The following is a 23846-nucleotide window of genomic DNA, read 5'->3' on the forward strand; positions in this document are numbered from 1 at the left end:
CTGGGGGGGCTCTCTTCCCGCCACTAGCCCCGTGTGGGGCTCCACCACATCAATCCACGGTGGTAAGGTGGTTCATATAGTTGCATTTATACGTTTCCTCCGGGCCCGCAGGTCGCCGGAATGTATGACGAATCTAGCTTTCAGCTGGACCTCGGCAAAAGCACGACTTACTCGGCCATGCTACTGGCCACGACCCCAGACTGGTGGATCTTTGGAGATGTCATAATCCCAGATCCAGACATTATAATCATATTTCGGTGGCCCCTGGCAGCGAGGCCCAACTGGACAACATTTTCACACACAGTGCCGCTGCGGGGCTCTTTCAGGATGGGCACCACAAGACTCGGGGTATCTCCGACCACTCACCGGTGGAGGTACAACTCCATGGACCAGTTTGTGATTGGTCTCATCCGCCCAGATTGGATCCCTTTATGTTTCGAGACCAGGAATTCCGGGAGCGCACGGAGCTGTACTTTGTCGAGAATGTGGGCTCCGTTGGTTCCGCCAGTGCCTTATGGGAAGCGTACAAGGTGGTGGCAAGGGATTTTGTGCAGGCGGCGCGTGGTGCCCAGCGCAAAGAAAATTATAGTCAGTGTGAGGAACTCGAACAGGAGATACTTGCTCTGGAACCCGCCATAACAGACTTCTGGTGAGGTTGGGGGACTCCAGCATTCCCTTAAACTCAAAGAACGAGCCCTATGAGACCTCGCGAATAACGCGGCCCGGGCGCATGCACTCGCTACACAGCGCAGAGTGTACGATTTGGGCGATAAGGCCAACAAACTGATCGCCTGGCTGGAACGACGGGATAGGAGTCGCAACTGGGTGTCCGAGATTCAGTCTGAACAAGGTGGTACGGGGGCGGCCTTGATGGAAATGGTTGCCACTTATTATGAGAACATGTACCAATCTCAATCTGCATGGGCGGAGCCAGAATGCATTGAATTTCTTTGTGATAATTATCTTCCAACTCTGGGTTCGGAGGACAGGGAAGCTCTCGATTTGGATTTCCACTTGGAGGAAGTTGAGAATGCCATGAGAGATTTACAATCGGGGAAGGCGGCGGGCCCTAATAGGCTACTTACCGAGCTGTTGAACTGTGTGGTGGGCAAAGTGGCTCCATATATGCTTGACATGTTTCAGGAGGCGTCCAAAGTAGGGCAGCTTCCGGAGGATCTGAGAATGGAAACTATAGTTGTTGTTCTTAAAAAAGGAAAGCCACACGACATATGTAACTCTTACAGACCTATATCCCTCCTAAATATCGAAGCTAAGGTCTTCCAAAATTATCGCAAACAGGTTGGGCCCGGTTTTACAATCCCTGATTCACCCGGATCAATCGGGCCTTATGCCTAATCCGAGCACACGGTTAAATTTGAGATGTCTATATGGAGTCATGTACATGACTCAAAGGCAGCCAGACGTCCCAGCTGCCCTCCTCTCTTGACGTGCGGATGGCGTTTGACAGTATTGAATGGACAAACCTATTTGCTATCTTGGGGAAAGTGGGCATCGGCACGCGGCTGCAGTAGCAGTAGTGGATCCGATTGTTGTAAACTGCCCGATGGCTAGAGTGCGGGTCAATGGGGCAGTCTCCAGAGCCTTTACACTGCACAGAGGGACACGTCAGGTGTGCCCATTCTCACCGATGCTTTTTTGCGCTGGCACTCAAGCCTTTAGCAGCGTGGATAAGACAGGATCCAGTGGTAAAGGGGATCGATTTAGGGGGGAGGTTGGGAAGAGCGCATTTCGCTTTAAGCGGATGATATCCTTCTGTATGCGCACCGAACCCGCCAAACATTTCATAGGCTCATTCACATCACCAGATCCTTCGGGTCTTACTCTGGCTACCGCATTAATTGAATAAGTCCTTGGATCTCTCTCTAGCTGGAGCCCGTCCGGTCCTCACGTCTGCATGTGCGGAGATGGTGTGCCACGATAAATTCAGATACCTGGGCTTTTGGATCACTAAGACCACCGCAGAATTTCATCAGCTGAATCTCCAGGTGCAGTTTTCTAGGTTGTGGGAAGACAGCGCATTGGAAAGGGCTCCCTATTTCCCTTATGGGGCGTGCAGTCCTCTTCAAGATGATCAGTACAAAAAACAATGGTCCTGGACCAATTATTCATATAACGTAAGGATCCTCTTCAATTAAATCATTCTCCAATTGAGAGCTAATTTAAACAGAAATAATTTGGAATAGCTCATGATATCCAATATAACATTGTAACATAGAAAAATGCAACATCCAACTATTGAATCACCATCTATTTATTACAATAACTCATATATTCATTAGTATTTAGCACATGGTTGCTCCAGAGGGAACGTGCATACCTCTGTACCATTAGACGGGTCGAAACGTCAACGCCCCTTTCTGGAAAGCCTGGGACACGCAACCCCTTAACGTGCCTTGTCAAGAATGTATTTCTGATTGTAAAATATTCAAATGTTTGGTGATATTATTACCGTGACCAGGCTTGCTTTAAACGGTGATTGACAACCGTTTCATTGTAAAGTATATTAATGTTCCTTCTACTGTCCTTCATACCACTCCCTCATCACTTACTTTCTCCTTAGCACCTTTACTTCATGCACGTTCCCTCTGGAGCAACCATGTGCTAAATACTAATGAATATATGAGTTTTTGTAATAAATAGATGGTGATTCAATAGTTGGATGTTGCATTTTTCTATGTTACAATGTTATATTGGATATCATGAGCTATTCCAAATTATTTCTGTTTAAATTAGCTCTCAATTGGAGAATGATTTAATTGAAGAGGATCCTTACGTTATATGAATAATTGGTCCAGGACCATTGTTTTTGTACTGAGCTTACACCCAGGTCCTTGACTTTTGGGTTACCCCATTTTTGTAATGGCTACTCTTCAAGATGATGGCACTTCCACGCTTCTTGTATATCGTCCAAAATACTCCTTATCAAGTCCCAGACTGCTCCTTTCAGGCGATCAACTCCGAGCTCCGTCTGTTATTGTGGGGACGGGGCAGGCCCAGGATTGCAGAAGGGGGTGTAGGAAGGGGGCTTGCGGTCCCAGATCTTAGGAAGTACTACCGGGCTGCCCATCTTATTAATGTTGTGGAGAAGTGTGGCTCAATGATTAGAGCGGCAGACCCTGATGCAGAGGTCTAGCCCGGGACCAGGGTTCAATTCCCCGCCTCGGCGGGTCTTGGGCTCAAAAATTCCACGGACCTGATAATTCTCGCCTCGGTGCCATTCCAATCATGGAGTCCCACTCTGCAACTCTGGGTAATAGCTTGCTTAATCTCCACAACGGCCCCCACAACGCTAAGGATGCCTGGCCTCCACCTTGGGGGTGCCCAGGAGTGGACGCCTCACAGGGAAAGCTAGGATGGGTTCCACAGCGGTATTCGTACAAGCGCCTTGAGACCCTTGCGGGTGAGTAGTGCGCTATACAAGTATCAATTTACAATTTTTACATTTACATTAATGTTAACGGCTGGGTCTTCTCCCCACTTGAGGAACCGGCCTACACAGTGGACAGATTGGCATTGGGCCCCAGGCAGTCAGTTGCGGGAATTACATTGCAGCGGTGGGGGCTCCCCACACTTGCCACCACATACTAAAATGGTTGTAGACATTTGGCACCCAGCAACTAGAATGACTGGGTGGGAGCGGAAGCTTACTGAACAGACCCTTTTTTGGGAAGGTGACTACTTGATGGAAGTGCACAGACTGGTGGGGTTCCGGAAGTGGAGCCTCATCGGTATTGACGTTCTTGGGGACGTCTGGAAAGGCGGTAAAATTGTAACTTTCGAGACTTCGTGCAAGGGTTTTCAGATGAGTGATAGGGAATTCCTTCGTTACTGTCAATTGCGCTCGGCACTGTAGTGCCACGTGAAAGACGGGTCTGTGCTTCCAGAGTATTCCCCCTTGGAAGATAGGCTCTTTCTGGACCCCATGATTCAGAAGGCAGAGTCGCTAACGTACAAAAAACTCATAAATAATACTCCCGACTGTCTGGGCCCTTTGCCTGGGAATCGGATCTGGGCCTACTAGAAGAGGATGATTGGGCGGGGGCCCTCCAGTGCCCTAGGGAAATTGCCATCAGAGCGCGCTTTCGTTTGGTCCAGCTTCGCATCCTCCATAGACCATATCCCTCCAGAATGGTGCAGGTCCAAATTAGGGGCGGAGGCTCTGAGGAATTCGTCAGGGGGTGTGGCAAAAGGGGGTCATTCTTTCATATTTTGTGGGCTTGCCCCAAGCTTCAGAAATACTGGAAGGGCATTGCCCGTGTGATGGAGTCGGTGGGCGCTCATGTCCCGCTAGATACCCGGTGGCATATCCTCGGCGTCACTGGCGAGATTACGTGGCCGAAGTGGTCCAAATTATGGCTAGCGTTGGCAGGGGTGGTAGCAAAAAGGAACACTGCGCATGCATGGGGAGCGACAGAACCTCCGACTGTGGCTGCATGGCTCTGTGACATGGATTGGTGTCAAGGCGTAGAGCGGGTGTGATACCAAAGCCGTGGATGCACTCGCAAGTGTTGATGGGGGGCGGGGGGGATTTACGTCCATTCTCCCTGTAAGCCCATGTGTTATACTGTTTGTGTATTATCAATCTGGGAATTACTTACTAGGATTGTACTATCAACTGCTTATATCTGAAGCTTGTTTACTGAGTTAATAAAAAGAATTTAAAAAAAAACAATTACTTCAATTTGACCATACTTTTCAGTGAATTAGCTTTTTTAAAACTAGGTTTTCATGATATACTACATGCAACATTTGTAAAAGCAACTCCCCTCCTTGGATGGCCAACGCTGCTACTTGGGTAAGACAGGCCATGCGCTGAACTGTTCACAGGCAGCCAACCCTTTCTAGTGCCCAAAACAAGAAACGTGTGGTTGATAGCACGCTGCTGAGGTGTCCAAAACTGATTTTATTAAAAAATAAAATTCAGAATTTATGGATTCAGCAGATTACTCATACCGTAGACCACGAGGATCCAGATTTACAAATCACCGGATAATATGCAAATTAAGGGTAAAGATATTTCTCTAATTTATGCCTTTTAAGCCACGCCAACTCTAATTTCTCAAAAACGAATTAACTACTACTATTTCAGAGTTTCTATTTAAACATACATTAAGTCGTGATAACCAATTATAACTACAACTTCGCTTTAACTGTAGCTTCTTCAGAGGCTGGAGAACCCATTATTGATAATTGGATGATCCAACGTGCCATTACCATGGAGGTAACAAGAAACAAATAGTGGAATCAAGTACAATATGAAGCAGACTCTGGTTTAACCCCTTCCATGCTGGACGGATTCCCCTGCTGTGCTGATCTTTTCCTGCGCGGGCGTGGTCATGACGGAACGGTTCCGTCATGAGCACAGCTCAACCGTGGCTCATGACGGAACCGTTCCGTCATGAGCACCGAAGGGGTTAATAGGTGCATTCATATGCTATAAAAAAAATAAGAAATCTTGATGAGGTGGGTCTAATTGCCACGCTTTAACATTCAGCTTCACAGAACACTCACCAACCTTGACTAATCAGCTCACTGTCTTCTGACTGTTTGCAAAGGATTATCTTCTCCACAAGCTGGTTATAGCTGCAATTACCTACGGCATTCACTACATCAGCAATCTGCGGAACACAACATTGTATTAACAGGTTTTAAACACTGAAATTGGAATCTGATCTGATTTTCAATGTATATTTTTGTCACATCATTGATATGGATTCACAAAGGTATTTGCACTCTTTTATCATGACGAAAAGAAATTCAACCAAAGGAGGCCCTGCACTCAATTTGTTTAGTCCCATGTCTAGTCCACGTTCGCATAATACAGTAAATCCTACGCAGGGAATGGGAATAGGCATCTTAAGTTTGTGAAAGTACCTAAACATGTGAGCTTGTGACCATTCAACAGTAGCAAAGGTGGGAGTAAAAACCTTTCCCTAGTGAGAAAGGTGGCTGAACACCCAAAAACGTTATGGGAGTTTAGGAAAAGGAGCTTTTTCCATACAGCAAATCTGTTAAGGAGAAATAAAGTACAAAGGGGCTGGCTTTCTACAATGCATTATTGTAATTTGCGTATAGTTCCCTGAAGTGGAAAGGCTACACCAAACAAAGAAATAAAATGAAACTAATTGAACTCTCCCATGAGTTTGTTGTAAAGACCAATTTTTCAGCATTGTTAACTTTATCAAACAAGGAAATGCAAAAATATTTAAGTATATAAATGTTTGCATTATTAAGAATAAAATATGAGTGGTCCTATACATGTTTTAAATAGATATTGCAGTTAAAGATTTAGGGAGTACCAAATTATTAATGTGTTATTGTAAATTGTATGTAAAGTATTTATTTGTAAACTGATTATTGTTAGGCTCTATACCTAAAAAGCTTTGTAGAACTGAAGCATCTACTCAAAAAACAAAGGAAAATTAGTAAGTAAAGAAAATGCAAAAAATGAAACGGCAAGGACGGAAGACAAACTGTAATATTTACATTCCTGCATCCCCTTACAACAATTTGAAAGGACGCAGACAGACTAGTTGTTCATGAACACATTTACTAGTCAACGGTCCCTGGTTTCATGGTTAGCAAGACTTAAAGGGAAGCCACATAGATTACTGAAACTATCTTACTGGGTACAACCTATAGTGCAAGTACCTGCACAGTAACCTTAGTGATGCCGGATCAGTGTGAAAGGTAAAAAGCAGTTGCCTGTGAATCAGGGAACAACAAAGCCCATGACAGTGTACACATCTGGTTGTTCTTTTAGCTGAAAGAAGGTTTGCTGACAAACATAAGTGTAAAGCTGACTGATAGAATACTGCAAAAGCTGGATAGGAGACTTTATTGACAACAGTAGATAGACAATGAGGCACAATCCTAACACATATTTAGCAGAACTACAGGTAATCATATCTAAGTTACAACTACAATTCCACTTTATTAGTTTATACCACACTTCACTGAGTTCAACTCAGACATATACATCAACTTCAGAAGCACTATCACGGGTGTGCTACTTTTATAGGAGATCCCCTCCCCCAACTGTTGACAGTTCGATAAAAGGACAATATGATCTCAAAGTGCCACTCCTGGCTCCTCCACCTGCTTTTCTGTCTGAGTTGGTCTCAACTAGCGAAGAAACAGCAAAATGTAGTCCTTCCAGAACGATCCCCCTGCAGTGGGTCCAATCTGCCAATATTTTATAATGTTTATGTGGACAGCCTCTAGTAGCGTAGATTGGAATTGAATTTCTAGGCTCATGCGTATGTCTATGCCTAACTTACACACCTCTAGGGCTGAGGGCTCATTTTTGCAGGCCTTGGCAATGTCTCTTTTGGCTAAGACTAGGCCCAACCACATCATGGTAGCCTGGTATCTGTTATTGTTAGCATTCATAGTGAAATAATTCCACTTTGTTTTGACTGAAGTATCTAAATGTTAAAACATAAAGAGCAGAGAAAGATAGGAGTGAATAAGATGCTGGGATTGAATATTTTTATTATATATGTTATGTATCGAGACCTATACACTACAGAACGAAAAAGACTGGCCACTGGGGCTACAAATTATTTTTCAAAAAGAGGTCACCATTACTAGTTCAGTCATTTGTAATTGCCGGAGTTCCAGCAGGTTAATATGAAGTCCGGATTCTACAAGCAAACAGGGTCAAAGCTTAAAAAAGTCCAGCACCAATCTTTGCTAAATAGTTGGCCTATTTGGTAAACACTGAATCTCGGTGCAATGGGTCTAGGATGTGCCCAACTTACATCAGAAAATCAAGAGACACGACTGCGTGACTTTTTTCGCTTGGGAAGCCTTATGTTATACATCATGTTTATTCATTAAAACAAGTTATATTATGGCAACTACACTAATGTAAAATATTTTACTCGGGTGCGGGGTTAATTGTGTGTTTGTAATATGAAGTCCGGATTCTGCAGCCACCAGAGGCCTCTGATCTCCACCTCTCCCAGATAGCCGCCCCATCACAGGAGTAGCATCTGCCACTACTGTCAGATCTGGTTGGGGAAGGGAAAGCTGTCTGCCACTGACCCAATCGTGGTTCGATAACCACCATTGCAGATCTTTTGCAGAACCCTCCGAGATTTGGACCATGGTGGTGGGATTTCCCAGATGCTGCACACACTGAATTGCAGGTCACACTGGAGAGACAGCATGTGACTGCGAGAAGAATGCAAATTACCATGAGGCCCAGCAGCCTCAGAGTCCGACGCACCGAAACCCAGGATAGAGGCTGAAACATCGATATCATAGCCTGAATATCCTAGACTCACCATTCACTGGGTTACGCCCAAAACTGAACAATGTCCAGAAAAGCTCAGATGAAAGGAAGCATCTGAGAGGGAGGCAGGTGTGACTTTGGCATGTTGAAAGTTAACTCCGACGAGTGCAGGAGGTCTTCCTTAGTCTGGAGGTGGGACACAACTGCCCAGGGCGAGCCTGTTTTCTACAGCCACCTATCAAGATAGGGGAATACTGGCACCCCTAATCTCCACAGATGAGCTGCAACCACCACCATCACCTTGGTGAACACCGGATAGGCGCTGGTAAAGCCAAAAGGGAGCACAGCAAACTGAACACACTCATGGCTCACTGTGTAATGTCTGTAAGCAGGAAGGACGTGGTAGTACACGTCCTGCAGGTACAAGGTTACCATCCTGTCTCCTGGGTTGGGGGCAGGCAGAACTTGAACAAGCTTTTTGAATTTCTTCTATTTCAGGAATACACTGCAAGGGCGCAGGTCTAGTATAGGACGAAGGGCCCACTCCTTAGTGAGGATAACAACCATGATCTATTTCTGATGTCGGCATACTGTATATTTGTCCCTTGCCCAAGAGAGCTGTCACTTCCTGGCGGAGAACACGGAAATGGTCCTCCGTGAGTCTAACACATGTGTGAGCGAGGGGGGAGGGGTGGTCACAAAGGGGAGGGAGTAGCCCTTTCGGACAATCTGGAGAGCCCAGCGGTCGGATATTATTGATCTCCAGTGGTGCAGGTGATGGGATATCCTGCCTCTCACTGGTTGCCCAATGCTCATGATGGTCTGGAGGATAGGAGGCTGCAACTGCCAGGAGGGTGGTGGACTGGCCTGACCTCTGGCTGCCTGAGCCATTACGTGCTGTGGTGGTTGTGCGGGTAGGGACATGATTGGAAACACCTTCTATGGCCACGAAAGGAAAGAAAGGGGAAGTGGAGTTGGCAAGGGGCAATTTAAAGGTCAAGGACCTGGCCATAGCTCTGCTATCCTTGATGCTCTCCAGCGCAGATTCCGTCTTGTCTTCGAAGAGACGGGAGCCATCAAAGAGTATGTCTATAAGCATAGCTTATACAGCCCCTGAAAAACTTGTCATCCTCAGCCAGGCGTGGTGCTGTAAGGCGACCGACGAAGAAACCACTCTGCCTAGCGCATTGGTTGTGTCCCGCCCACAACGTTTTGTCAACTATGCTGCATCACTCTCATCAACAGCAGCTTAAAAGAGTATCGCCCGGGCCTCCTCCAGGACCACAGACAGCACCTGCGCAACCAAAAAAGCATGTGGTGTTCACAGACAGCAGTGGCAGGCCGGTGGAAGAAAACATGTTCTTGCTCAAGGTGTCCAGCCTCTTGGATTCCCTATCCGGTAGGGTGGCAGGGAATGCACCACGGTTCACTCAGGGGCTGGAGGCTTGGCCCAAAAAGCTCTCCAGGGTAGGGTGCTGGATGAGGATCTTGGGGTCCCCGTGGGCTGGGAGATAGCGAAAGCAAATGTCCTGGTCACAGGAGCCCCTGTGTATGACCTGCACCAGGCCCCAGCAGGACGTCCATGAGGGCTGGGGGGCATTAAATGGGAGAAGGGTCTTGGGGGGTGGGGGGTTGACTCCCAGCTGAAGCACCTATTTCAAGACGTTAATCTTGACTGCCACCGAGGGCAGGTTAAGGTCCAGGACCTCCGCTGCTCTCAACGCCATAGTGAATAATGAGGCTCCCTTGTCCACCACTGTAAGAGGAGACACCAAGCCACTATCTGGGGAGGTGTTCAGTCCACTGGCTATCATCAATTCCTCAAACCATGTGACCTCATTGGGGTCTAGGGACTAGTATTCGTAAGGGTCCATGAGCCCCTACCAATCTTCCCGAAGTCCGAGCCCATAATAATAGGGCTCGAGCATGGAGGAAATAGCTCCAATCAGAATCTGCATCAGACGACACATATCTGGCTCTCAGTCAGGGATGAGAATGGGGTCGGCGCCGAGAGCGTCAACAGCAGGGCTAGCACCAAGTAAGCTCGAGGAGTCTCGGCTGGCGCCGGTCCATATCTATCTGTGGATTCACAGGGTACGACTAGCATCAAGGGTGAACCTGCAGCTGCTCCAGCAGGAACGGGCCGCCCAAATATGAGGCGCATGGCCTCATAAAATTCGTGGAGTTGGGCGTGGTGACAGTTCAGGCTCCACCACAGAGCCAGGCTTTGACTGTCGACGCTCCCTCGTCTCTTCGGATGTCTTTGATGGACGGACGAAGTCCAAGAGCTCTTCGCCAACAACTTCTTGTGGAACTTACCAGAGTGGGATAACTTTGACAGTGACGATTAACAATGGCTCTGCGATCGATCTCAGATCCGTCCCCTCGACCAGGATCGAGACCGTTGTGGCATCGCATGTTGAGTAGCAAGGAGCTGGGGGATCACTCCATCAAGGCCTTGGGGAGCATGGCGCAATAATCAACGCAGGTCTTGGTATCGTAGTCACGTTTAGACATCAGAGACAAAAAAGGGGTGGGTCCGCCATCGACATCTGCATCCCACAGGGCTTAAATCCAGTCTTCCTCGTAGACATCCCGGCCACATTACGAGACAATGTCTAAAAAAACTTCGACAGAAGGGTCAAAAGAAAGTCAGTCTAAAAGTGACTGGGCTAGAAAAGAACAAATATCTACATCATTAGGTGTGATGCCTAAGTAGGCACAGTGAAACGTCACTTCCGGTGCAGACAACGCCAACGATTCCATGCAAAGCCGAACGATGCCTCCTACCGGCATACAGTGGTACTGCTCACAAAAAATGTCTGGGTCCAGTCTGACGTCTGGGGATAATTCTAAGGTAACAAATCTGCAGCTAGAAGTCTCCATTGGATGAAGTGTGTTAACAAGGCATGGGCGACAGCATGCATTTTAGTCAATGCTTGTGGGAATATCAGGAAAATAGTAAAAACCGGCCCAACTGGCCATAAAACAGGCCCATAAACTGCTAAAGACCAACCTACACACTGACCTGCCAGATCAACCCATTAAACAAGGCCTGATTGCCCTATAGGCCAATCTGACTCTGCCTGCGCCTCCAGGTGTCATGGAGAAATCAAGAAACTACAGTCTGAGATGTGTCTCCTTTCAGTAATGTTAGTGCAGAACATGACGTCAGACCTATGCAGATCTTGATAGGGGTTCGAGCCAAAGAGACCCAAGGGGGGCGAAGTTTGACTGAAGAGGAATCTTACAGCCATGGCCTAAGCTGGGCAGTGCAGATTAATAACTAGGCGTCACCAGTGGCTCAGATTGTTCAAAGGGAGAATCCTGTAGAGCGATATAGATGATGCTGAAAGAATTGTTCATAGGTGAGCGCTGATTTGAATAAAAAAATAAATAAACTTCTAGTTCGAGAACTGCTTGTGGAAATTGTGACCAATGATTCCCAGAAATGGATATTATAGTTGTATTTAATCATGCTAGAAGCCTCAGCTGAAATAGTTTTGGGTGAGCTCCACTGTTTGGACAGTCCCAATAAGAACAATTTCATCTAACTGTGCTTTAACCACTAAAAGATCTACAACCAAGCTAGGGACAGAACAACATGTAGGGCTTCCCTAATTTTCTCCAGTTCTGGTTTATACCAAAGTCTCGCCCAGTTCAATAGGGGTCTCAGACTGGCCATAGATCCAGTATCTATTAGGCCAAGGTTGATAAGCATGGGTATAGTTGGTGTGACAGGAGGCAATTCCAGCAGCTGTTTGAAGTAGTATAGTTCACAGTGCAAAAGGTTGGGGATGTTGGAAAACCCCCACAGTGCCTCTTTGACCTTGTGCTTTATTCACCTCCAAAACTGGTTGGATCAGATTGCCATCTTTGTTAAGGACAAAATAGTGTGCTCCCAGGTACTGGGCCATCAAGCTTCTTAAGTAGATCAGATGCTGCCTCCATCTCACATTAGAAGACAATTTTATACCAAGGTATGGAAAACAGTAGACCTGGTCGAGGGAATAAGTTACTCTAATGCTTTTGTGTAGGCGAAACATTATTAACTTAGTTTTTGCATTATTGATTGAATGCCCAGAGAGGAACATAATTCTCCAAAATGGTCTAATGTGTTCTGGAGACCAGTGTTCTGGCTATTTTGGTTTTTAAACCAGGAGGGTGTTGTTGGAAAACAAATGTGTTGTAATCTTCGCCTTAGTGGCTGGAGCATGACAAGCACAAGACTTGACACTTGTCTACTCCGTTGATGTAGAGTGAAAATAATACAGGGATTAAGGAGAAACCCTGTTGGATCCCTAATGTAGGCCAATTATTACAATTAAAATTCCAGATTGAAACCAAGGTCACAGAGTTACCACGCTAAATGGCGAAAAACATTATCAAAGGCACACCGTATGTCAACAAATATCATATACAGAGGTTGTTTTTTCAGCACAACAAGCTTGGTCAGTAGGAGATAGAACTTCAATGCTTAGTTAATTGGGCCCATGTTCTTCCTAAAAGCCAATCTGGCAGTTGAAGAAGATCTTGTTCTTCTCCGCCCAGCTCTCGATTCTAGAGAGCAGAATGCTTGAGAATACTTTTTGAATGTTCTCAAGAAAACTAATAGGGAAATGGTATGTGGCGTATTGCTTATCACCTTTCTTAATGGGCACAATTACAGTTACCCGCTATGAGGCAGGGATGGAGCTCCCTGTAGAATTGTATTGCTAATCCAGTAATATCCCAATATCCCAGACGTTCAGCAAAAAAGGTCATGAGATCCAGCATGATTACATCCAGAAACAGGTAATTCAGTTGCCAGGACTGTCCGAGAATACAAGTCTGCGACATTTATGTACCATTGATCCTTAGTTAAAAGTAACTCTGCTAGTAACCAACTTGTTGAAACTCTCAAAGTGTGGAAGGAGGCACAACAGAAGACTACAAACCATCCACAACTTGGCAGCTGAACTCATCCTCAAACTTCCACACAAAACTCACAACACCACAGGAAACTGCACCGGTTCCCGATACACAAACAACCTAAGCTCAAACCACTCACATACACATTCACAACACTACACAACCCAGGCCCCACCTACGTAATGAGTAGCCTCTACTTCCACCAACTACCCAGACACCTCTGCTCCGTAGGACTCCTACTCGCACACATTCCACACATATACAGAACCAGAACAGGAGAATGGGCTTTCTCTTACATTGCTCCTAAAACACGGATCCTCCAATTCCATATCAGAGCCTCCTCCTCTCTTCTTGAAGACTGCAAGAAGTGAAGACCTAGCCTTTCATTTAAACCAACCTACAAAAGAATGAGCACAGTTCGGCACTCGATTGGGAGAGTCTGTGACGCAACACAACAACAGAGCAGAGCTGAGCAGTGAGCGGAGCGCTAGCAGCCTCCCGGAGGATATGGAGCTACTCCAACCGCCAGGCTCCCACCGTGAATGTCGGGATCAAGCTCGAGTGGCAGTACGCACAGGCTCCTCTGGTCCGCCTCCGTGGGGCAGGATTCTCCGGTCCACATGTCCTGTAGATGAATCACTTCCCTCCCTTCGATGCCCGAGGCCCTCTCCAGGCCCTGGTGACTGCGTAGAGCAGGAAAGGGGTACAGGGGATGCTACAACTTCGACTGCTGCTACCCGCTGCAATACCCTGCTCCCTCCAGCACCTGCATTAACTGCTCCGGCCCACGCATAGTGAAAATAGGGGAATGGGCAGGAGCTGTTCCAGTTCACATCAAGGCTACAACAAAAGGTGCTGCAAGGTGCAACAAGGAGAGCATTACAGCGAGAGAGGTGTAGCTGAAGTGCTAGCGCTGAAGCTGGAGGGTCGAGGGGAGTGAGGCAGAGATATTCAAGCTAGGCTTTGATGTGGTCCATCTCCCTCGATATGCTCCCCGGCCGCTGCCATTTTCAACAGCCACACCTATACATACTCCAACAAGAACCCCCGGTGACAACTCTCTTTGACAGTAAAACAGGGAATCAGGCCTCTCTCAACATCGCATGGCCCCCAACAAGGCCTGAAATAGGGGCCACTCTGCACGGCATCTGCTCAAACAGCACTCTGGAAGCCTCACAAGAATCAACAACCCTATAAACCTTCCCTAACTCTTCCCTACACCAACTAAATGGTGGCTGACAAGCTCAACTCCCAAGCTCAACTCCCACATTCCCGGATCGGCCTCTTTACCATCTACCAACAGGCAAACTAGTGCCCCCCTCCACCTGCCCCTCCACCCCCACACTCAAACAAAAACAACTTGTGGGTGAACGGCGTGAGGCGGCGCTGCAAACTAAAGGGCAAACCAAAGAGCAACCTACACTTTAAACTTACCCGGACACAAGCCCGACCAGAGAAGCACCAACAGACTACCGACCAACAATACGTTATCTTGGCAGACATTAGGCCTATTTCTTGATGAGGCCAGGACGAGTAAAGGGGCTTCCCCAAACAAACTTGGAGGAAAGCACAAAAGGAAATCTCAACTTGCCTCAAAACATGCATCAATGCAGTCCAGCTCGTCACTCATAGAAACTGAGTCAGACAAAATTGCAAAATCGGTAAAGCAACAGTAAACGCAAAGGAAAACCGCACTAACTTATTTCAAACAAAAAAGGAATCAAATTTTTGTTTTCTGAAGGAGGCAGGCTCAGTTCTCTTTTCAAGTAACAGTAACTTTTGTGAACTGCAGCCCCCGCTTCAGAAGCTAGAAGCCAGAACCCACAGGAAGGAAAGCACCTCCCAGTCACCAGACATCAAGACAAAAGGGGGGCTGGGCCCCAGCCTCATCCATGCCAGAAACCTGCCAATCAATAACCAGGCAATGATAACCTCAAGACAAACAAGGCAGAAACTCCGGGCAAACTTTATTGCAACTCACGAATGGAGTCTGGGTTCAGACACACACTGCAGAGAAAACACTTTAACATAACAAGGATCTCAGTCCCCTCACGCCTAGACCACACAACAGGTCCACAGAAGAACACGGCGCACTTACAAGAATAGAACATGGCACCAGGCGACAAAACTGTCAATTAAACAAGACTGACTATCCCAGGAGGACAACTCTCCCCATCCAAAAAACAAGATTTCGAACTGTAAACAACTTTAATTTCAACTTCAGCTTTGACTTCAATCTCTCAGCTCTCTCCTCCACCAGACGGCAACAAACAATATCATTGGTCCCCTGCGCAACAACCACACCAGGGGAAAACTAAAGGGAATGCACTGGAAGATAAATGCCCATTATCATACCTGTAACTGCGACAACTGATGGATGGAAGGAATGCTGAATGATTCAAACATTCTCCCCCAATCAAGAGATGTGGGTTAATTCCATCGTTCTTTTGCACCCTATGCCACCCCAGTTTGGACCCAGCCATGTGCAAATCGGTCTTGACCCTGTGCCTCATGGAAACAGTCCAGACCGAACTGCCAAGCCAGGTCCTCCCTGGACCGGAAGCAAGCATCCTGGGACCGGTTTCGGGGTGTGTCACCCTTCATCAGGCAGGCTAGCTTGAATCCAGTGGCACATTGAGCAAGGGACACACATCTGGGCATGCCCATCCCACTTAATGCGAAAAGTGTAACTGTAACAAATTATGGATGGATGGATGGGTGGATGGAATGCTGAATTATTCAAACTGGAATGGCATGGTGAGCAAAAAAACGATGGATTTAGGCCCAGATCTCTGTACTGGGGTGAATGTATGACATTGCTCTGCATTCTGTCCATCAATTGTTCTTTTTGCGTTTGTCACCCAGAGTGGGATGGGTATGCCCAGACGTGGGTTCCGTGCTCTCCATGCCACTGGAGTCAAGCTATCCTAGCTGATGAGGGGTGAAACCCTAAAACCGGTCCTAAGATGCTTGTTTCCAGTCCAGGGAGGACCTGGTCTGGCAGTTCGGGCTGGACTGTTCCCATGACGCACAGGGTCAATACTGATTTGCATATGGCTGGGTACAAACTGTAATGGCATGGTGAGCAAAGAAACGATGGAGTTAGGCCCAGATTTCTATAATTGGGTGAATGTATGACATTGTTCTGCATTCTGTCCATCAATTGTTCTTTTTGCACTATCATACCTGGGTACACAAGAATGAGAAGACATGTTTACAGCCTATTCACAAGACTCACCCCTGGCTCACGACTAGACAGTCGCAACACAAGGGCATGTAGCTGCCCCCAGCACAATTTGGAGGAGAAAAAGCTAATCTGGGCATATACGAAATCGAATGAGAACCAATCAAACAAATACGCACAGTGCCTGGGCATCCCTGCTGCAAACAATGCAACTTCTGGTAGAAGCCCTCCAATATCAACCAGATAAAATGGACGTCCAGCTGACACTAATAAATACCCTGGCAGTCTTTGTTGCGGGCATCGACAGGAAACTAGGGGATCTGAACTCACTTTTCATACAGGTACAGTCCGACTCACTCACTGCACAACTCTGCTGCGGACTACCTGCACAACTCCGCTGCGGATGTAGTCTGATTGCAGACAAACTCACCTCCCTACCTTCAATGCTCAACAGTGTAAGCAAGGACTTAGAAAAGGAGGCCATGAGGGATGTGGCTTGGCACCCGCCGAGATGGCCGCACACTAACTGAGCTTCGCATCGCTCGCTAGGAAAACCCAGACATCCGTACAGCATACACAATCACAAGGTGCCCAGAGACATTAACGGAATGAAGGGCCCAAAGCAGTCCAGCAGAGATGGTTTGCAGCCCCTTCCCCCCTAAGTGGATCTTAGAGGGCCAGGGACGAGTGGCCTAGCACCCCGGAAGATCAAGCGGCAGTAGGAGCTGGAGTAGGCCTCTGCATGCATAGTGGACGAAGGCCGCCGTGATCCTCAACTATACTGAGCCCTTGCGACGGATATAGGCCTTGGCTGGTGCCGCGGATAATTGAATGAGGAGGCAGCGTGAGAGAGGACCAGGACCGAGGAAGAGGTGAGGTGCTGCCAGGAAGGAGTCTGCGGCCTCCAGCGGACACTGGAGGAGGGGAAGATGTGAGGTGGTGCCAGCGGAGGCGGGATTGTGGACGTGGCAGGCCCGGTCTGAACACTGAGGCAAAGGAGAAGCTCTGGGGGGCTGGGCCGTGCTCTGCATTTTCCCCTACTCACCGGCATACAGGAGAAGCCAAAAGTGAGACTGAACGGGTCTCCGCCTTGATGGCCTTCAAGAGTAGGTAGACCCCGGGGAGATAGAAAGGTGGCTCAGCCCCTGTGGACACGGTATAATAGAAGACTAGTAGGGCTGTGGAGACTTCGGGCTGGGCCACAGAGGTAAAACAGTTAACCCAGTTGGATTGTACTTAACCAGACAAATATTACATCAGCCTGCTGGTGCATTTCAGGCTTGGGTGGGTGGCGATTAAACGGGCTGAAGCAGACTCCCATACTACTGCAATCGTGAAGCAAGAAGGGATGGGGGTACATCAATCAAAGAAAATTGACAATTATGCCGTCCTGAGGGCGCAGGTGACGGCGGCAGAAGGTTGGGTGGAGCAGCCAGTGGCTCGGAGAGCCCACTTTGGGAGCAATAATGGCAGCGAAAAGGGACTAGAGGGGCACACTGGAGCTTAAGATAGACACAGTGACAACTGAAGTCAATTTAATGAGGGCAGACATCCAAAAACCTATTGAGAAGGTGACAACAGCGGAAGTTCATATTGCCCGGCTCCAGTTCACCACAAAATGTCTGGAAACACAGGTGCACTCTGACACAGCAGGCCTCTGTCATGGCGGTGAAGCTCGAGGATCAATAAGGGAGGGTACAAAGGTGTAACATAAGAGTGGTGCAGGTGCCAGAGGGGGCCGAGAGACCCAGTGGGAATATTTTCTTAGAAGGCTTCATACATTACACCCCAAACACCTATCCACATTTTTCTCGGCTGAGAGAGCACAGAGTGCCCCCACCTATGCCAGGCGCCCCTCCGCGTACGATAATTGCAAAAATGTTCAATTATCGTGATATGAACGCGAATCTCCATGCAGCGAGAGTGAGAGTAGACCTACAGTATGAAAACTTACTTGTTCGCTTCTACCCCGACTTTACTCTTCCAGTAATGCCTCCCCCTCTCCCATACTCCCCTGCTACCATCAGAGCAGGTCAGCGAGCAAGCAGGATCAAGCAACCAGACTTGTTCTGTATTCTAAAGCGCTCTGGGGCACTCACCAGAGATGAGAAGTTCCAACTCAGACACACACAGTGGTCTCCAGAATACCGTAGATCCGCGCCACCTGGACAGTGACCTTAGGCAGATCCCCAGAACAATTAACTGTCCACATGGCAAACAATGACCAGCACTACATTATACAGCAGATACTACGCCTAGCAATGACTTCCTTCGGCTGTGCACATAGAACATCAATGGACTCACTAGCAAGATAACAGACTGGGACTTCCATTGTTACATCAGAACTTTTGACATTATCCTGATGCAGGAAACCTGGCTGTCAGAACCATACCATATTCAGGGATACATGTACTACTTCACGCCTGTAATTAAGGGATCAAAATACGGCCACCTACAGGGCAGCAATTCCCCAAATTGCCTCAGCTAGTCCTCTATCCCCCACCTTACCCTTTGCAAATGCTATCAAAATCAATACTGCGCCTCAAAATTGTACTACTGAGACAACAATCATCAATGCACACATCCACCTGAAATGTAAAGCTAAAGCCACCAAGCAACTGGTCAATCAGCTTGTGAAACTGATAAACAAGGGAGAAATGGTGAACCTGAATTTTTACTTGCTTGGCGCATCCTCAGATGATTCTGCATTAGACCAAACCTCAATCTGGGACAACTCAGTGCAAGGAAAAAACAACCAGGGCCATCCCATTAAGATCAAAACAGCTCTGCTTGTCAACCTGGAACATTTGAATCTAAGAGCACTTAACAGCAGGTTCTAGGAAGATAATCCACTAGCAGCCACCTACTACTCTTCGACTACCAGCACAACAATTGATTACACCTTGGTCTCTCTCTACTTGTTCCAACGGGTTGTGTCTTTACACCTAGGCGATAGAGGGGACAGCTACAATCGCCCGCAAGAGACAACTGGATCAACTACTATGCCTACACTCAAAAGGACAACAGAACCTCCCAACATAGTTATCACGCTCAACTACAAGAGGATAAAGACTGCACAGACAACCATGGGGCATCTATCACAGTCCACAATGTCGCTTTTTTGTGAACATGGGGGCACAGTGAACACTGACAAAAGAAGATGAGTCTTTTACAAACAAGCTAGGAGAAATCTTTGTAGTACCGCATAAACCAAATCACGCCAAAGCACCCAACGCGATTAGGTGCAAACCAAATGCACCAAGGACTCAACTCAAGCAACTTAAAAAACCTATAAATAGCGCCCTACAGTCGCTCCAACGTAACACCAATGACCTTGATCTGCGAGCATTGCTACACTGTAAAAAACACATTAAAAAAACTGAAGTGGACCATCAATAGATCACAAGAGGATGCTGTCTGGGCAAAGCTATTAACAGACATCAAGCAAAACAACAGTATGTGATTCTGGGGAACAATCAAACTCATACGCCCCACTCATGGGGGAGTCTGCTCTCACATGGCTAAAGATACCAGGGCAAAATGCCTGGAGGACGACTTCAATCAGCAACTTTCCTCAGAAAGAACAGGCTCAGAAGCCAACCCGAGCCAGAAAGGACTCCGTCAAACATCCCCCTTGAGAACATTAGTCAAACTGCACTCTCCTCCACTCTCTCTGCAAACGAACAGTCATTCTTCAAGGCAACGTAGAACAATTCAAATCAGGCATCAAATTAGCCAAGGTCAAAGAGACAGGGCCCCAATGGCATCACCCCTGCGATCTTGAAGTACAATGCGGATTTCTGGACAGACACTAGAGCCATTCTTTCTTGAAACCAGCCTCAGAAGCACAGTCCTGGAGAGGCTCACTAATATCTCCAATACATAAAAGTGGGATCTGGACCATGCCAAAGAATTATCGCTTAATGGCCCTCATCGACAATTAGGCGAAATACCTTGCAGGGACTTTACTGGAGAAATGGTTAAAGTGGACAACAGATAAAGAAATCATACCAGTAAATCAAACTTTGTTTTAAAAGAACCTCGGGTATGACAACCAACAACATGGTCATAGATCAGCGACAAACTTACAGCAGCCACTGCATGTGTGCTTCTTCAGCGTCTGATAACGTGGATAGGACCAGGCTCTGAAGCAAACTAGCTCGCTGGGGCATACCTCAGATTCTCCTGGCCTTGCGGATTGCCATTCACACAAACACATGGGTATAGGTGAAGCTGGGAGAAGCAACGCAACTCTTGAGAAGAATTCCAACAAAAAAAGTGCTAAAGCAGGGGTACGCTCTGGGACTCACCCAATTTAATCGATTTTTATCTGACTTGACCCTGGCACTTAACACATAAACCCCATGCCCGGGGCTAGGGGGCCTAGCACTGTTGAGTGACGTGACATGACATGACCTGACCTGTTACTCAAGATTTCACAGACAAACTGGCAAATCATTACAGAGACAAAGCAGGCACATTGGACTCGTACTTAAAACAGAAACAAAGCACCAGCACTAACCCCAGTACAAAACAACAATCCAAGAATACACTAACCCTGCCTCTCCGTTCCTTCCAATACATCTCACACGATAATTTTATGGACCTGGTCAAAGCAAGCATGTCTGCCAGCAGTCCTTCTGACCCCTGTCCACCACAAACTTTCAAGACAATTCGTTTAACAACCTCTGCTGCCACTCCAGTAGGAAGAATCATCAACGATTCCTTGACTACCGGAATATTTCCAAAAGAACTCAAAATATCACACTTACGCCCTTTACTTAAGAAAACAAACTTGGACCCGCTGAACCCTGACAACTACAGACCCATTACAAATGGACCTTTCCTGGGCAAACTGATAGAAAGAGCATCGTTCGCCCAGATGTCACAATTCATTGAAGAGAATATCATACTCTCAGACTTCCAAACAGGATTCCGTTCAGAAAGAGGCACTGAATCTGCCCTCCTTGCCATCTGGGATGACCTGAAGAATACAGTTGAGCGCAGCGAGGTTGCTGCGCTACTCTTCTTGGACCTCTCAGCTACCTTTGACATGGTTGACCATGACACTCTGAAACAAAGACTCTATGAAGCAGACATAGATGGAACTGCTCTAGACTGGATCGCGTCCTACCTTAAAAACAGAACTAATGCCATCCATGCCCCACCTTTCTCGTCCAAACTGTACTCCACAAAAGCAGGGGTCCCTCAAGGTTCTATCAGCTCGCCCATGCTTTTCAACATCTACATGAAATCATTACCGGTACTGATCAATCAATTTCACCTCATGTGCTATAACTATGCAGATGACACGCAAATGCTCCTTCAACTGGAATGCACCAAAGACATTGAAAAATCCCCAATTTTCAGTTGTCTCAGAGCAGTGGATCAGTGGATGACTTGGAGCCATCTCAAATTGAATGCTTCAAAAATGGAAATACTCACGTGTGGCGATTGGAAACATTACGACCCGCTTGCCACTTAGCCTGATGAACTGGGATCACCACCTAAATTATCTAAGGAAGTAAGAAACCTCGGAATGACCATGGACTCCAAGCTGTCGATGAATGCCCACGTGGACAAACTAGCAAGATCAAGCTTTGTCACTATAAAAACGCTGCGACTAATTTTCCCTCATTTGGGATTTCCACACAAGGTCCAAGCTACCATTTCCCTTGTTCTGTCCAAACTCTATTACGCCACCAGCCTCTACCACGGATCACCTTTAACTACCATGAAAAGACTACAACGGATGCAGAACTCGGCTGCCAGACTACTCTTGCATATCAAACCGCGAGACCACATCTCCCCTGCCTTGAAAGCCCTGCATTGGTTACTGGTTGCCAGAAGATCGACATTCAAGCTACTTTGTATCACCCACAACACAATACATGGAATGGGAACGCTCTTCATCAGGAATAAAATCACCAAACACATTCAACAAAGGAACCTACGCTCTAAAGGGGCATCTCGACTCAAAATTCCAAGATACAAGAAACAAAACATGGGTGGTACATCCTTCTCTGCTCAAGCAGCCAAACTATAGAACTCTTTACTCCCCAACATAAGATCCACCGACAACCACCTTATCTTCAGAAAACTACTCAAGAATTGGTTCTTCCCCACATAAGCACCATACGCAAACAGAAATTCACAGCATATGCCTCTGTATATAAGCATTTATTTTCACTATAGATATGTACCTATCTTTATAAACATGTAGAATAATTATGTTGTTGTAAATAAATAAATAACTAAATAAAAATAATCTTTGGTCTATATGTACTTACTTCCATTGTGCATCTATGTACCTTCCATGTACTTGGATCTGTGTCTGTTACCTTTCAACAGAAAAAGCATATCCAATGCACTACCCTATTTCTCATCCTGTACCTCTATCAATACTTTAATCTGTATATACTTACCTCCTTTATGCATCTATATACTTTCAATGTACTTATGGATCTATATATTTATCACTTTCTTCTAATTTAGCATTACAAATGCACTACCCTATTTCTCAGCCTATACTTCTCTCAATATATCCTCTGGCCCAACCTTCTGACTCATGTCAAACTTCTTTCTACTACTCTTTCCAATGCACTACCCTATCTCTCACCCTATACATCTATCAAAATATACTCTACATCCACTCTCTCATTTATCCCAAACCCCATACCACTACTATGATCCCCAAAATAACCCTTTCTAGACTCTCTCCTACTCCACCCCTCCTTGCATCATCTGACACTTCTTTTTTACTATACCGATCCCCCAAAACAAACCTTTATAAACTCTCCCCTTTCACTCTTCCCCTCAAAAACCCCTTTTTACTCATCCAAAGCCTACTCCTATGATCTAAAAAAAAAAAAAAAAAAAAAAAACTCTTCTGTCCTTCCACTATCCTTTTCAATCAAAATACCAGACTAACATGTTCACTTCCCAATTTCCATATTCCACTATACTAATTCACCACTAAACCTTTATGGGTTTCCAGAGTAGCCTTTCAACACCCCATCAGGTTTACCAGCGCTATATAAATGCAAACCTTTTTCCCTTTTCTACCCCTCCCCCAACCCTTCTCAATCCAAATAATTGACTAACATATCCACCACTCAAATTACTTTCATGTTTCGCCATACTAATTCAACAGTAATCCTTATGGATTCCAGAGTAGCGTGCTACTCGCCAATAAAGCGCTTTTTAAACCCCATCAATGGGTAGCAAGCGCTTTATAAATAGAAACCTCTTTCCCTCTTCTATCCCGCAACCTACCCTTCTCTATCCAAATAACTGAACAACATATCCACCACTCAAATTACTTCATACTTCACTATACTAATTTCCAACACTAATCCTTTATAGGTACCGAAGTAGCATCCTACTAGCCAGAAAAGTAATTCAACACCCATCAGAGGTAACAGGTGCTACATGAATGCAAACCTTTCTTCCCTTGTATCCCTCCGCTACCCTTCTCACTCCAAATAACTG

At 46.5% G+C, this 23846-nt stretch overlaps 1 protein-coding gene across 1 annotated transcript in view; it reads right to left on the minus strand.

The window, feature by feature from the left end:
* Positions 1–23846, minus strand: part of MINDY2 (MINDY lysine 48 deubiquitinase 2) — a 522239-nt gene that overhangs the window by 181243 nt on the left and 317150 nt on the right. The window contains exon 5 of the mRNA XM_085643751.1: positions 5537–5639. Within this exon, the coding sequence (XP_085499877.1) occupies positions 5537–5639 (103 nt within the window). The remainder of the gene's footprint in view (positions 1–5536; positions 5640–23846) is intronic.

This window comes from Triturus cristatus, chromosome 3_1, assembly GCF_964204655.1.
Source record: "Triturus cristatus chromosome 3_1, aTriCri1.1, whole genome shotgun sequence".
Classification (NCBI taxonomy): Eukaryota; Metazoa; Chordata; class Amphibia; order Caudata; family Salamandridae; genus Triturus; species Triturus cristatus.